The sequence below is a fragment of the Candoia aspera genome, chromosome 14 (genome assembly GCF_035149785.1).
Source record: "Candoia aspera isolate rCanAsp1 chromosome 14, rCanAsp1.hap2, whole genome shotgun sequence".
NCBI lineage: Eukaryota > Metazoa > Chordata > Lepidosauria > Squamata > Boidae > Candoia > Candoia aspera.
Window position 1 is genome coordinate 1,252,846 of NC_086166.1, and position 15,380 is coordinate 1,268,225.

The 15,380-nt window shown below is 49.5% G+C and overlaps 1 protein-coding gene across 1 annotated transcript; it reads left to right on the top strand.

The window, feature by feature from the left end:
• Positions 1–8,791: 8,791 nt before the first annotated feature.
• Positions 8,792–13,532, top strand: B9D1 (B9 domain containing 1). The gene is made up of 7 exons (XM_063314957.1): positions 8,792–8,978; positions 9,697–9,765; positions 10,109–10,220; positions 10,849–10,945; positions 11,241–11,303; positions 12,032–12,099; positions 12,791–13,532. Exons 1-7 carry the CDS (start codon positions 8,808–8,810, stop codon positions 12,934–12,936), a joined length of 726 nt encoding a protein of 241 aa, XP_063171027.1. The 5' UTR covers positions 8,792–8,807; the 3' UTR covers positions 12,937–13,532.
• Positions 13,533–15,380: the final 1,848 nt, after the last annotated feature.

Here is a 15,380-nt window from a genome sequence, read left to right on the forward strand (position 1 = left end):
GAGAAGCCCAAGCTGGTTTTCCAAGCGGTCCCAAAAGGTTCAGGGGTAACGGGAAGGAAGTCAATTTCCTTTCCACACAGCACAAGGAGGAGCCGTTCCGATTTTTTCTTTTCCTCCCCTCTTTCTCCCCTTCCCCTTCCCCCTCACCCAGCGTGGCCTCGAACCCCGTGATCTGGGGTTTCAGACCTTTATTTTACCTTTTTTAAAGGCAACCCAGCAGTTGAAAGAAACCTCTTTTCTGACTTTTTTCGAAAGGGCACCTTTTATTATTGCACGAAAAGTGGTCACAGGAAGCGGAAGTGGCCAGGAGGAAGCGAGTTGTATATTGTTCTGTATATCAGCAGTTACTATAAATAGAAAATCATGTATTTGAGAATTTTTTTAAAAACGAAGAACACACACATCACACACAGACACCCCCACACCCCCATAAACATTCACAGGGAAACTCTTCATCAGGCACATATTTCTGCGGAAAAGCAACACAGCCGTTCCAGCCATCCGTAGCCATGACTATGGCCCCAGGGAGGTGAATGGGAGGCGCTGAGCGCCACTAACCCAACCCTGTTGCTCCATCATGCTCCAACCACAATCTGGTCTGGAAACCACTGAATTTGCCCCCATTGCATCCAATTTTGCACCAGAATCCTTTAGAGCAGTGTTCCTCAACCTTGGCCAGTTTAAGATGGGTGGACTTCAACTCCCAGAATTCCCCAGCCAGCTTGCTGGCTGGGGAATTCTGGAAGTTGAAGTCCACCCATTCTGGGAGTTGAAATCCACCCATCTTCTGGGAGTTGAAGTCCACCCATCTTCCACCCATCTAGAAGTTGAAGTCCACCCATCTTAAACTGGCCAAGGTCGAGGAACACTGCTTTAGAGAGCCCATTACCCTGCCAACTTTAGCTGGATCAGACTCCTCATAGGAGGGTGAATTGATTCGTTTTATTTCAAGTTTGCATTCGCATCCGATACTCAGTGGAGTGATGTATTCTTAGATCCTATGAGGAAGCTTAACCATTTTTACTGTTGTCTTTCAGTTTTGCCCCAACCCCTCACTTTCCTTCCCTGTCCACCTCATGCCTTGCCAGCTTTCCTCTGGTCCCGTATGACGTCCTCGCTACACAAAAGGGAAACCGAAACCACTACTGAATTGTAGCCAGTGCAATAACAATTAAGTTATTAATTCTTCTTATGGGTGAAGAATCTGTCTTTTTTATTATTATTAATAATAATACTATTATTATTATTTTACATATAATCAAGCGATGTTGTATTTTTTTTCCCTCCCCCCTCTCTTTTTTCCTATGGAATTCAGGTTAAATGTTGCAATAATCCGAACTTTAAAAGTGCACAATGAAAGTAAGGAAGGAGAGTTCCAAAGTCAGCAGGAAAAAAAGAAAAAAACCAAATAAATAGTAAATTATTTAAAAGTTTCTATTTTGTCTGCGGCATGCAGGGGTCAATTAAATCCCACACGTCTCCCATCGGCAGAGGTTGGCTGGTTGTGTGTAGACCACGCAGAAGCATTTTGGAAGCCCCCCATGCTGCGTTCCTGTCGAAAAATATACTTGATAGGACAAGTGGAGAAAAACTGAAATTTTTCACCCGGAACAGCGGAAAAGCAAATGTGGAAAGGGCTGCTGCTAGTATCACCAATAACCTGCTCATTGTTTCTAGAGCTTATTTAAAATATCTGTGGTGGGGTGGAGATTGAAAGGAAGCTCTCTGGGTGTACACCTGAGTGCAAGGCCAATTGTGAAATTGCAAGCAGTCTTGTTGCAGGGTCTGATTGGTGTTGGTCTGGCATCCCATCATCCCCAATCAGAATGGCCACTGACGGAGGACCACAAGAGGCCAAAACACTCTTCTCCTAGGTCACCAAGTCAAGAGGAACTTCATGGATTGCAGAAGTGCAAAACCAAACTTTGAGGGTGGGGGGAGGAAGCACCCAAGAAGTTCAGTGTTGACTGACTGCTAGGGGGTGGGGTGGGGGGAAAAAAGGGGGAGCAGCAGAAGTGGTGAAATGGCATAACCAAGAGGCAGACTTGGCCTTGTGGGGGGGCACATTTTGATGTTAACTTTAAGATGGGTGGACTTCTACTGCCAACTTTAAGATTGGGTGGACTTCAACTCCATACTGGCTGGGGAATTCTGGGAGTTGAAGTCCACCCACCTTAAAGTTGCCAAGGTTGAGAAACACTGATCTAGGCTTTTCTAAAGTAGGATTTGCCGCCACAGATGCACACCTCACACCCTCCAAAAACAACTTGAGGATTTTTTTTTCTTTCAAGTGGGTCATCTTAATTGCATGCAGGTTCTAAGCCAGTCTTTCTCAACCTTGGCAACTTGAAGATGGGTGGACTTCAACTCCCAGAATTCCCCAGCCAGCACAGAGTTGAAGTCCACCCAATCTTAAAAGTTGCCAGTAGAAGTCCACCTGTCTTCAAGCTGCCAAGGTTGAGAAACATTGTTCTACACAATTCACTTTTTGCCCAGGGAACCAGCTTCATTGGATGAATCAACCAACATTTCTTTAATTAGGACAGTCCCCTACAGACGAGGGCTGTTATGTTTTTATCTTCCCTCTTACCCCCGGAGAGAAATCAAGGGAAGGGACCAAAATGCAGAGTCCGTAGTCTTGGTGGTGAAATAAAACCAGGAAGCAAAAGGAAATTCAAGATGCTCCCAGAAAGCCAGAACATCAGAAGCAGCTCTGGATGGTTGCAAACTGGTGCAAAATAGAACCTCCTGAGTGATCTATGAAAACGGATCATTGCTGATTTTCTTAAAGGAAAAAGCATCCATGTGTTTGCTTTCCCCAAAAGCGTAACCATCAGAATTCGGAGCAGCATTTCAACACAAACAGTGGGATTCTATCCAGATTCTTCCCCCACCCTTCCCCCACCCCCCATGCTAACCTCAAATTGAGGTAGCTTCTCTCTCTGGTGTCCTGCTAAGGGGTAGACAGGCCCGGCCACAAGGCTGTTCCTTCAGAGCCTCTCTGAATGTGAGCATCTCAAAGTATCCAGCTGGTCCCAGTTGCAAACAGCAGATGGAATCCAGCTTCCTTCACCTGGGCCCTCCCAATCTGCCGGCCATGCTGGTTTCAAGAGGTATCATGAAGGCTAGGTGAACAGAGCCCACCAAGCAGTTCGAGTTCTCTGGTGGCCAGAGGGTCTCTCTCTTCTCTCCAGACTTGTTCCCAGGAGGCAGTCATGAGAGGTCCTGCCAGACGTCTGCTCCATTTTCAGCTGGCAAGCCATCTCTCCGTGATTAATGTGGGAAATGACCCCCAAGAGCTGGCCTTCCCTTATGTGCGTATCCTCAGGGGTCCAGGCCTCATACGCACAAAGAGGAGAGGGAAAACAGAACTCAGCCTAATCACGTTTGACCCCAACCCCATTCCCAAGAATTAAAACCAATGCACAAAACAAACAGGGAAGTCATGTGACTTGATTTTTTTAAACTACACAATCGCTCAGAAAAGAAGTTGAGTTCTCTCCAAATATAACTAGGTGCTTGTTTGGGCCAGTGGCATAAATATAGTGGAGGCAGGTTGGGGGCTGCTGAGCTCTGCCAGGATGCCCACTGCTTATCCTATGTTTTCAACAAACCTGATTGCAGCAAAGAATCTATTTTCCATACTTCTTTGATGCTGTGTGGTTCTCTGAATGTTTGCAGGCCCAGGAGGAGCCACAGAAGAACAGCAACAAGGGAGGGAGGGAGGAAGGCAGGAAGGAGCCACTCCTGAGTCAACCATCAATGGCAGCTCTGGGGCTCTCAAATGCAATCACCTTAAGCTTAAACCAGTGTTTCTCAACCTTGGCAACTTTAAGATGGGTGGACTTCAACTCCCAGAATTCCCCAGCCAGCATGTGTGGACTTCAATTACCCAAAATTCTGGGAGTTGAAGTCTACCCATCTTAAAGTTGCCAAGGTTGAGTAACACTCATCTTAAACAGACATAGTGTTTTGTTTTGAAATGTCTTGTTTCTAAATAAATAAACCAACAGACACCATCTTGGTTGTTGGCAGAGCAAACCAACACAGCACAAAGGGGAGGAGGGATTGATCTCTCAGGAATGAAAAACATGGAACAGGTTGGACATGGGGAGTTCAGAGTGGGGGATCTAGTGTTGATTGACCCAAAAACCTGTGCTATGTTGATAGGTATATAACCCACAGACATACCTTTAGTAGGTTCCAGGGGTGTCCACAGGAGGTGGTCAAAAGAGTCAAAACAGTGGCCACAATGGTGTGATTGAAGTTCCTGAGATGGTGGCCACAATAGTGCAGTTGAAGCTCCACCTTGGCAGAGTTTGAATCACACCAACGTGACTATTGACCAGCCCTTGTGGACACCCTGGCAGGTTCAAAAGGTTAGCTTAGTGAATGCATTCAGAATGAGGAGGTGGTGATCCTTCCCCATGTACCTCCTCTTCCTTGAAAGCCAGAAGCAGACAAAAACCCGAGACAAGCAAACTTGAAGGCATTTCTGAGGACACTCCAAAACAGATGCATATTTGCTTTCAGAAAGTCCTAATGAGGGACTGCAAGAGGAAAAACTTAAAGAATAGGAGCCATTATGATCTATCTTGGCATAAAAGCTTTCTTAGGCCAGATTTAATGGAGAATGTCAATTGAATTATTTATCCCCAAGAGCTTGTACAAATATTGAGGAAGATTATTAGCCATTATGCCACTTCCAACATCTTGCAATGATGAGAGATTAAAGATGTTTTTTCACTGAATGAGGGCTGCATCCACAATTGTTGCGGGGGGGGAGTGTCTTTAAGAAAAGGAAGGATGCAGAGAGAGAATTTCAAGTCAATAAAATTAGACTTGTACTCTCTAAGCGTTAAGCATCCCATTATTTCAGGCAAGACAGGTTCCAAAGACTCGTTACAACAATCACACAAAGGTACAGCTGCTTTCTGCACTCAGCCATCTCTTACGATCATCACCAGCTCCAGACCCCAGAAAGGAAATAAAGAACGTAAGAACCTAAGCCATGCCCTGCGGATCCGACCCCTGGCCCCCCTTGTCCAGCAGTCCACTCTCCCAATAGCCCACCAACTGCCCAAGGAAGCCCACCAGTCTCTCAGCAGATGGCCTTCAGAGGCAGTCATGTTGCCATCAAGGCTAGAAGCCGTTGATCCCCAGGACTTCCATGAATTGGACCAACCCTTTTTGGAAGCCAACCAAGCTAGTAGCCAGCACCACTGAGAGCCACTAGTCCAGCAGTCCATTCTTCCAGTGGCCCACCAACTGCCCAAGGAAGTCCACCAGTCTCCCAGGCCTGACCAAGCTGCTCACCAAGGAGCACAGGCCACCCTTCTCCTGCTTTTTCATGGCTAGGGTGGCAGTCCCTGGCCCAGGAAGGGCCCAGATGTGGCCAAGGGGCCAAAGTTGATGACCCTCTCCACATCATGGGGAGGCCCATTCTCGTGCTGCGTTTCAGAGCTGTTCTTCCTCGCTTGCAGGCACCCTTCTTTGAGAGGATTAATTGCGTGTCCCTGAGCAGAAGCCCCTGACTGTCAAACCACTTGCCTTTGATGCTGGAATGAGTCATTTGTAATGCAGGAGGACAGGTACTCAAAGGGCTTTCCAGAGCCAGTCATGCCAAAGAGGGCAGAAGTGCAGACACCAACAAACAGGCCTCTCCTTTTCTTCTCTGTTTTCACGATGAGAGAATTAGGATTTATATACTTGCTTTCTGCCAGCGAAGGCTTTGATTTATGTTTGTTGTACAAGACAACATTGTACACAAACACAGAGAAGAGAAATAGGAGGAAGAAATGTTTTCAACCTTGGCAAAGAAATATTGTGCCATCATAAATGGGGGGGAGGGGCAGGAGGGACCTGAAACTCAATTGCTCATTACAACCAGAGGGATCTAAATCCCCAGGAAGGTTCTCTGGAGGGTCCCCAGCAAGGCTATCTCCATTTTGGCACCGGGACTTCACTCCTGCACAAAGGCAGTCTGGGGCCCCTGCAACTCCAGGAATCCCCCACCATCAGACACACAATATCCCCCTGGACATATTGTCCTTAAAAGGGTGAAGCCAAGTATCAGATTCTATAAACCGGGCTACCATCAAAGAGTCAAAAAAGAGTCCTGTTTGGATCATGGGCTGAACAGCAAGATGCCTCAGTGAGAGGCCCTTGGCTATGGGTTTAAAAAGGATGCTGAAGATACAGGTGAAGCCAGAAATAATGGTTTTCAAGGTTTTGCCATCACTACCAATGCTGGAAGATGCAACCCACATCACTGTTTTACCACACCATGTCAACAACCCAGTGTTCTCAACAACTGCAAGGTATAAATGAACAAGCTGAAACTCACCAGCTCCCTTCTGTCACTTACTGTCCTATGGAAGATACTTCCATTCTCCAGTATAAAGTTGACTTTGGGAGGACATGGGCTGTTGGAGATGAGCCAGGACTAGCACATCGCCTGAGTGAAATGAACTCAAAACAAAACTGAGGGCCAAAATCTGGATCTGGTGTGACCATTTGTGGCCAATGGTACCCGGAGCAATTGAAGTGTGCATTGGTGTGGAGGCATCTTTACTTGTTCCCCTTCAGGGGTCTTGACGGTGCTGCCACCAAAGCCATGTGGGCTGGAGCAAGGCCAGTTTCCATCTACCACCCCAATTTGCAAAAGCCACTCTAACACAACCCCGTCTTTCTGAAGTGGACTCCACGGCTGGGACCGGCATTTGGGACAAATGAGCAAAGAGGCCAGAAGGTTTCTCAGTGGACAGGGTTCAGGCATGAAAACCACTTCAGCCCTGCCTGGGTGCGCCATACCAAGAAAGAGGACACTGTGAGGGAGGGTCTAGGACCCTCACAAATCGGGCTGGGCAGAATCCACATCCCCATAATTCACCTGGGAAGAAAACTGGCCACTTGTTGGTGAAGCAAAGTCACTGCAGCTTCCAAGGATGATGTGCTGGCATTTTAATGAGGTGGGGGCCAAGAGGGCACCTTTCCATCCCTATAACCAGGAACTCTGTCTCCCAGGCTGCCAGTCAAGGATGAGACACAGAGCAGGGTCTGGGAAGTCAAAGGGTACCAGCCAGAGCCCCGGAATAGAACATTCAGAAGGCCATCAAGAAATAGGCTGCCTCCTCCCCACCCCACCCCACCCCACCCCCAGAATTCTCACAAGGAACTCTTGAGAGAGGGAAAGAAGCAAGGAGCTTGTGTCTAGCAGGAGATCAGTGCAAGAGCCGCAGCAATTAGAAGTTCTGCCAGCTGCTGCTTCTCCCCATCAAGTAGGGAGGCCAGGAGGACTCGGGATTCAGTGCCTGGCTCTGCTCAGGCGCTGTGGCAGGAGGCCAAGGCGAGAGCCCCACAACAGGAGCAAGCTGGGGAAGGCGGGTGAGGCCTGGAGGCCAGAGAGCATTTTCTTATCCATCTGCACCTAAGGCAGCGTTTCTCAACCTTGGCCACTTTAAGATGTGTGGACTTCAACTCCCAGAATTCCCCAGCCAGCCTTCTGGAATTCTCCCAGAATTCTGGGAGGAAAGTCCACACATCTTAAAGTGGCCGAGGCTGAGAAACTTGATCTAAGGACTATGCCCTCCAGACTGGCATAGTCCAACAGCAGAACATAAATAAAACAGGAACAAACCCACAGAGCAGAGTTTACACATATACCCAAACAAAATAATAAAGCTATAGCAACCAAGGAACAGATGTCCATGTCCCTCCGTTCCCAGCACACTTTGGAGCTGAGCAAAAAACAACTCCCCCCCCCGTCAGTAGCACTTTCCCCCACTGTCTGCCCAGAAAAAAGACTGCAGGGCCCACCCCGGCTGCCCTCAACCTAGAGCTTGCTGGATGTTTAATTATTTATTGTTTCTTTAGCAGATCTATATCGCTGCCCGTCTCATATGCACAACTGGATGTTGTTATCCAGGGCATTCAGAAAGCACCAAACAGGGACACCAGGTGATGATGTCGACGATGATGATGACGATGAATTAAACTTGTATGCCATCCAACTCTCAGCGACTCTGGGCAGCTCCCAACGATCAAAGAAATCACAATCATATCGTAACTGAATTAGATAACAGGGACATCTAGTGGTGATCAAAGCCCAGCTTAGCTCAGAGAAGCTTCCTAGAATAAAATAGGGAAGGCACTAACAACCTTGGGGCTTTTTTGCTTAGAGAAAGCCCTCTTTTTGCGACCGTTTCACCTCTTCGTCCAACAAATACCAGGCTTTAGATTGGGGATTTTCCTCCAGTTCGGGTTCACACCGCGAGCCAAGCAGCATGGGAGTACGTTGAAGTTATATACAGCATGCAGAAGAAGTTCCAAACGAGGGGCGGGCGCGCGCGGGTGGGTGGGTCGGCGGGCGTTGTTTGCTGGTTGCAACGCCGTAGGGTCCAGTTTAGTAAATTCGACACTTTCAGATATTTAGCGAATCCCTTTGGCACGGCTCTCAAAGCTCTGATTACTGGTGGCATTGCCGTTGTCTTTCTTTCGACTTTAAGGTGCAAATCCTTGTTACTCTTGCTACTTCTTCATTTGTTAAGAGGATGAGTTCCTACAAGAGGCGTGCTACGTTGTTACCTTTCTCAAAATACTACCCCAGAGTACTCAACCGAATAAAACGCAATTGCCAGAACGGTGCTTTAACGGGCAGGTTTGGGGCAAGCCCCGTGGCGGCCCCCGGCGGGCTCTCACTTCGCGAACAAGGCGCTCGCGTGCGCACATTTCGGGGGCAGGCACGTGAACGGCGTAGATTTCCGGGCGTAGAAATCGAGCCCGGCTTGACTTCGCCCTTTCGCGCAATGGCGAGGATTGTCCCTAGGGGCTCGCCGTCCGCCGTTGCTAGGGAGGGCGGAAGACGCGCCCTTAGCGACGGGCCTCTTCCTCCCGCTCCGCGAGGCCCGATGGCGGCCGCCTCTTCCAGCCCCACCGTTTTCCTCCTCATGGTCAGTGGGCAGATCGAGAGCGCGCAGGTGGGCGAGTCGGCGCGCTTCTTTGCTTCCCCCCTTCAGAGGTCGACTTGGTATCTCCCGCCCGGTCGCCGCCTGTGCGGTGGCGCATTCCAAGCCCAATTTGGAGGGGGGGCAGGGACTCTCGAATCTGGACCCTGGAAGACCAAGACGCCCCCCCTTCTGAGCCTCGGCTCCCCGCTTTTTACACCCAATGTAACAGAGCGAAGCCCATCAGAGGCGGGTTTAGATAGACGCCCAACAGTGCAGCCGTTAGGTACGAGCCCAGCGGGTGCAGCTTTTAAGGGCAAACCGCGCGGGTGCAGCGTCCCACCGTAGGAAGGAGCAGGAGGGGCAGAATAGGAGCAGCAGCATTGCTCGTGCACGGTGCTCTCCTGCACCCTGAGGCCTTGCACCATAGCTCCTCCACGCTGGGTTGGGGAGGGGTAATCTAAGGAGTCTGCAGTGGGCGCCCAGTTGGGGAAAGTGCCAGCCAGCTCGTCTAACATTCCGCGCTCCGACTGCAAAGAGACACCTCCCTCCCCGGCATGCTTTCGGCCACCCCAATGAAAAACAAGCCAGTTGGGGAGACGGAGATGCTCGGGGAAGGGGGGAGTTTTCTCTTATGGCAGCTGTTGGAAGAAAAACCTGGTGATTCCCAGGGCAACTTTCCACGCGTGGTTTAGCACGCAGAGGGTTGGGTCTCCCCCCCAGATTCAAAGCCCAGACTTCCTCTTTGCAGTTTCCGGAATTTGACGACCTCTACTGCAAGTACTGCTTCGTCTATGGCTCCGACTGGGCTCCGACTTCGGTAGGTCTCCCTGATGCCTCTGGAATGAGCGCTGCTGGGGTGGGATTCTGCTTCCCGGGGCTATCCCTGCACAGGTCACCCTCTGTAGCCTGGAGCCTCCTCCCTGGGAACGAGAGCCGCAGAAGGGGATGAAAAGGCAAGGGAAGGGGCCCGGCTTGTGCCTGGTTGCTCTTGGCAAAAGGAGGCCCAGCTAAACCGATGGTTCCGGCTTCAGGGGTGTGGAGCTGTCCACGTCCTTTTAAACCAGGCAGGTGAGTTCATCGCAAGGAGGTGGAGATGGGAACCCTGTGTCTAACCCTCCAACCAAGGAAGGCTGCAGCTTCTCTCCCTGGCTTTTCCGCAGGGTCTGGAAGAAGGCATCTCGCAGATCACGTCCAAGAACCGAAATGCCCAGCAAGACCTGGTGTGGAACTTCCCCATCAACATCACCTTCAAAAGCACCAACCCCTTTGGCTGTAGGTGGGATGGATCTGGGGAGGGGAGACGGGGCTTCTCACAACTTCCTGTGCTGTCCTCCAAAACCGAGCCTGGGGGCTGCTTGGAACCACCACTGCACTGGTTAAAGGCCGCACCAATAAGTTACAATAAGCGTAGGGAAGAGCAGCTGACTGGTTCTGATCAGGTTTACGTTTTGTCCTTTCTGACAAGGCTAGCAAGAGTTTGACACTGTGCAGGATTTGTGTTGAATTTTAGCAGGACTCGAGAGAGGGGGGAACCTTTTTGCTGCTTCCTTAGAATTCTGCCTGGGCCGGGAAGAGGGAAGGCCAGGTGCTGTAGGCCTTGCTGTATTGTTGAAGAATAGTGAAGTGTTCTGGGACTCTATGTCGCCTGTCGCTCCAGAATTACTGAAAAGGTTTCACCAGCCCATCTCCATAAAATTGTGTTAAGGAATGGGTGGGGTGGATGCTCAGTATCTGGCCCATGGCTTAATCCAGCAGCGCTTCAGTAGTCACTGCAGGTCACAGACCTGACTTCACAGAGGTCACCCCAGTTTGCACCTGATCACGGATGCTTGGGCAGGTAATACCGGATGGTGGAACAGGCTGGAGCGCCTGGTGTGCGTTGTCCTTTCTGTTCCCGCAGGGCCACAGATAGTCATCAGTGTGTACGGCCCTGATCTTTTTGGGAATGATGTGGTTCGGGGATACGGAGCTGTTCACATCCCTTTTACGCCGGGCAGGTGAGTTCATCACAACCCTGTCCAACCTCTGCATTTGTGCCGGCTTTCAGTGCAAAGATTTTGACGCACAAAGGTAACCCTGTCGTTTTTTATACTCTTAATTGAGTCAACGGTATTTGATTCTTTGAGGCACTGGAGACTCGGGGAAGTGATTTTAAGCGTTTTGTCACCTTATTAGTGATTGTCAATCATGTGCAAAATTTGTTTTCCTGCCTGGGATAGAGGTGGAAGGGTGGGGGGCGGGGGTTGGCATGGGAAGGAGGACCAGGTTTTGATTGCCTAAATTTTGTTTCAGGCACGAGAGGGTCCTCCCCATGTTCGTTCCAGAATCAACCTCCAGACTGCAAAAGTTAACAAGGTGGCTGTGTCTTTTGTAAAGTTTGTTTGAGTAACTACTCTGTTTTCAGAAAGAGACGTTTTGCCTACCTTTGCCTGCTGAAACGGCAATGCATACTCTAGTTGCCTGGCTGAGCTTGGCTCCTCCATCGTGCACTGCTCTTCCTTCGTCCCTCACACTTTTTCAGGGAAGACGGACGTGAAGCGGGATTAACGGGATATTCGCTTCGGTGGAGAACGTGGTGATTTATGTTCTGGGAGGAAGGAACCAGTCCACACCTAAAGAGACCTCACCCTGAGCAGGCATAGTCTGCTAACTAATTAACCACTGGTAATTAACTTGCTGTTTGTGAGGTTCTAGCGAGGTCATGCAAGTTCAATGTGGCAGAGGAGAGTTTTGCCTTGAGCCACACCAGCAGCAGAGCAAAGCGCTGGGGCGAAGTAGAAACGTCCTTCGTCCACTTCTTCCGTTCCCACAATGAACCCCCACCCGAATTTGTGATCACCTCCGTTTGTTTAGGAAATGCTAAACTAGAGGAAGCAATGGGGCTAACTTGGCGGCTTTTGCTGAGATTTTTCAGCAAGAAAGAGACTGCAGGAGGTACACAGGTGGACTTATGGAAGAGAAATTCCAGGATTGCAGGAGCTGGGCTGTATAGCCATTTCTTGGCATTAAGTCCTCTGCTTGAGTGAGCCACAGGTTGGTGACTTCCTTGACATCTCAGCCCCTTCCTTTTGCCTTTCTCCCAGCTGGCTGACAGGCAGGTATCCAGAATTCACCGACCCCAAGGTGGTGGCTCAGGGTGAAGGCCGTGAAGGTAAGCACTTGGGATTACTGGACTTATTTTTCAAATTTCTATTTCCGCCCATCTCCCCCCAAGGGCGGGGGGGCCCTCTGGGCAGTTTACAATAAATTTGTCCCGTAAAACCTCAACATAAAAAATTATAAAATCCACATCCAAAACACTAAAATAATAAATAAAGATTGATGCCTGGCATGTCCTGGCGGGCAAAGATGCATTTTGGTACAGAGAGAATAATGTGCGTCCAGCCCCCCAAGGGAAGGAAAAAGGAGAGAGAAGTCTTGCCAAAATTCAGAGCGTGCTTATGGTCAAGACCATCCCTAATTCTGTCAGGGATGGATGTCAGCCTAGGAGAAGCTGGGGGTGGGTAGAGAGCAGGGGGTATTGTCACGGAGGGAGACTGCTTGAGATTCGGCTGTGGCACAGAATCCTGAGCCTTTGGAAGAATGCCATGCTTTTGCGCTCCATTCCAGCTTACGGGGGTTCCCAGTTGGCCAACAGAAGTCCAAACAAGAAGGGTCTTGGGACTGACCCATTTCACCCCCCCACTTCTGCCTGGACTGGTTGCAGAGTACAAACCATGGAAGGCAACTGAAAGTCCACCTCCCACTTTGGGTCTTGCCCTCTTAAAAGGCCAGGCATGCTCAGTCTTTTAACGGTGTTGCTTCCTAAGAGCCTAGTTACTTCTCCAGTTGCTCCCTTCCAGTGACCAGAGTCCGCTCGCAAGGTTTTGTCACTCTTTCCTTCAATGTGGTGACCAAGGACATGAAGAAGTTAGGCTACGACGTGAGCTCGCCAAGCCTCGCCAGCTCCTCGCTGACCTCGGCGATGGACGGACTGCATAAGTTCTAAACTTGCAATTTGGGGTTGATGCTGTCCTGCAAGACACAGCTCCAAACAGAGCTGATCAAAGACATCAGATAAAAATGTTGTCCCAGTCAAGGAAGGGGAATCCAGACCAGACCAGACCACTGCAGCGGTATAGAAATCACAGTGCCTGAAGGGTCTGTAAAGAGAGAGTGTCTGCTGGGCCAGCTATTGCGATGATCAGCCACGTGCAGGATGTCATCGTCCTTCGAGATGGGCAGCGTGCTCTGCTTTTAGGGGCGTTTCCTGTTTGTGACAGAAGCATCCCTGACTTTCTGCTACAAGCTAAGTTGAAGCTATTTCAGCTTGTGCATTCACACGCTCTTTCACACCACCACATCCAGATACAATCCCTGTTCATCTGGAGGGGTTGGGTGGGAAATGAGACTTTCCAATGACACCACTTTACTACTTGTCCCATTTTAGCCCTACAACATGGCAAGCTAAAGTTTGCATTGAAAGCACGTGTGTCTGCGGGCACGTAAGTAGGAAGGAGCAAGAAGAAATGAGTTTTAAAATACGCAAATTATTTCTAATTCCAGAATGGCAAGGAGGATTTAAAGCAAAACAATGATTTAATTTTTTTTAAAAGTTACAGGTTTTGTAAGACTTTCTCCCAGTAAAGGTCTTCACTATGGACTTGATTTGCAGTTTAAAATACAACTCTGTTTAGGAATTTGTATTATTTTTCAAATAAATGATTTCATTTACTGACGAAACAGATTTCTGCATGATCTTTGGTGCAGGATTCTTTTTTTTTAAAAAATGGCGCCTGTTGGTAAACCTGTTCCTTGTTTCACCACAGCAGGAAAACATCAAATGGTGGGTAGCTTTTGTGGAAAACTGAAAAGGCAATTTGACCCCTAGAAGTTCACATGGTGAATCCGCCTGCCATCGAGGCTCTCGGCCACAGGACGCCCTTGCTAAAGGCAGAACTAATTCAGCAGGGGGAGCTCGAGCCTAAAAAACCCAAGGGCTCCAGCGTCAAAACTCTTCCCCAATGTGGCCGCCCAACAGTAAGAGCCGAGAGTTGCTGCTAGTAATGTCCAGTGGCCCGCAGATGAGCGACGCATCCTCTGGTTCCAAGAAGGAAACCTTCCCTTGGGATCCGACCTTGGAGCAAGGCTTTGAGGATCCCAAAGGAGCCAGGCCACAGGCCTCGTACGTGGGGGCCAAAGCCCTTTGCCACTGCCCGCAGGCCTGGCCAGCCCCAACTACGATACTGCTGTGCGAATGCCAAAGAGGAAAATACAACATCTGTGGCCTTTCTTATGCTGGAAACCAACAGTGCGGGGGGGGGGGTGGAAGTTGATTGGCTACGAAGGCAAGCCAGTCCTGGGCAAGGGGCAAGGGCGCGTGAACTGGAACGACGCTGGCTTTCAGTGGAATTCCGGCTGCCTCCGTTCTTCTTTGCCACAAAAGCCAACTTAGCAGACCATTTTCCTCATGTGCATGTAGCTTCCTGTTCTCATCACGGTTATCGCGCTGATCTTTCCAGGAAGTTCCAGCTCCTATCTGCTATGCGGGCTAAGAGGATAATGAACGGTGGGGCTGCCGCGGATTTTAACATAGCGAAGCAGATGCTGAGATTATTTTACGCTCTGCTAATCTCCAAGCAATTATATTCCATCTACCAAAGAACGATCATCATGAAAATCTGCTTTTCTTTCCTGAAAACAAACCTCAAAGTCAGGTGAAGGTGCTGAGTTTTAGGCTTTAAAAAAAAAAAAAAAACATATAAAACACATCCAAGTAGTAATGGCAGCTTCGGAACACCTCAAGACTTCTGATTATTGCAGGAATCCCAGTAAGTCATGGTGGACAACAAGCAAGAGGTATCCTCCCCAATGCCAGGGAGGGACCCAGAGGGGAAGAGTCATAGCTTTGCTCAGGAATGCCACAACTTACCAACTTCCTCCACCTACATACAACCTCAGGAGTCTGGCACCCTGGTGAATTATGCCTTCAAAGTAGCCTTTCTTTCAGCACCACTAGCAAGAGAGCAAAAACGGGGGAGTTCGAAGCAGACGGTAATCCAGGATGGGACGCGGGGGGGGGGGGCTGAGCCAGCAGAGGAACCGAAGGGGCAAAGGCATGGCAGAGATTCAGTTCAGATGCCACCCAAGTGTTACTGTACCCTTCTCCTGCACGTGAGATGAAATGAAGGACCGAAGCACGGCCGCGTCCAAACTCAGGCGGGGTTTCCTCTCCAGCTCAACAGTCAGTGACACTCGGCTGAGAAAGTCTTCCCCATTACCTGCTAATAAGAGGTACCAAAGATTCTGCCAGGCCTTCTGAACACTGCATGTGTTTTCTAGCACTAGCTTCATGTCCCCACCCCGTGAAATGACGGTACGATCTGGGCCAGCGGGGTCATCAACAGATTAGGAAACAGAATCGCAACGCTGCCGATGATGTCTGCCGACTGA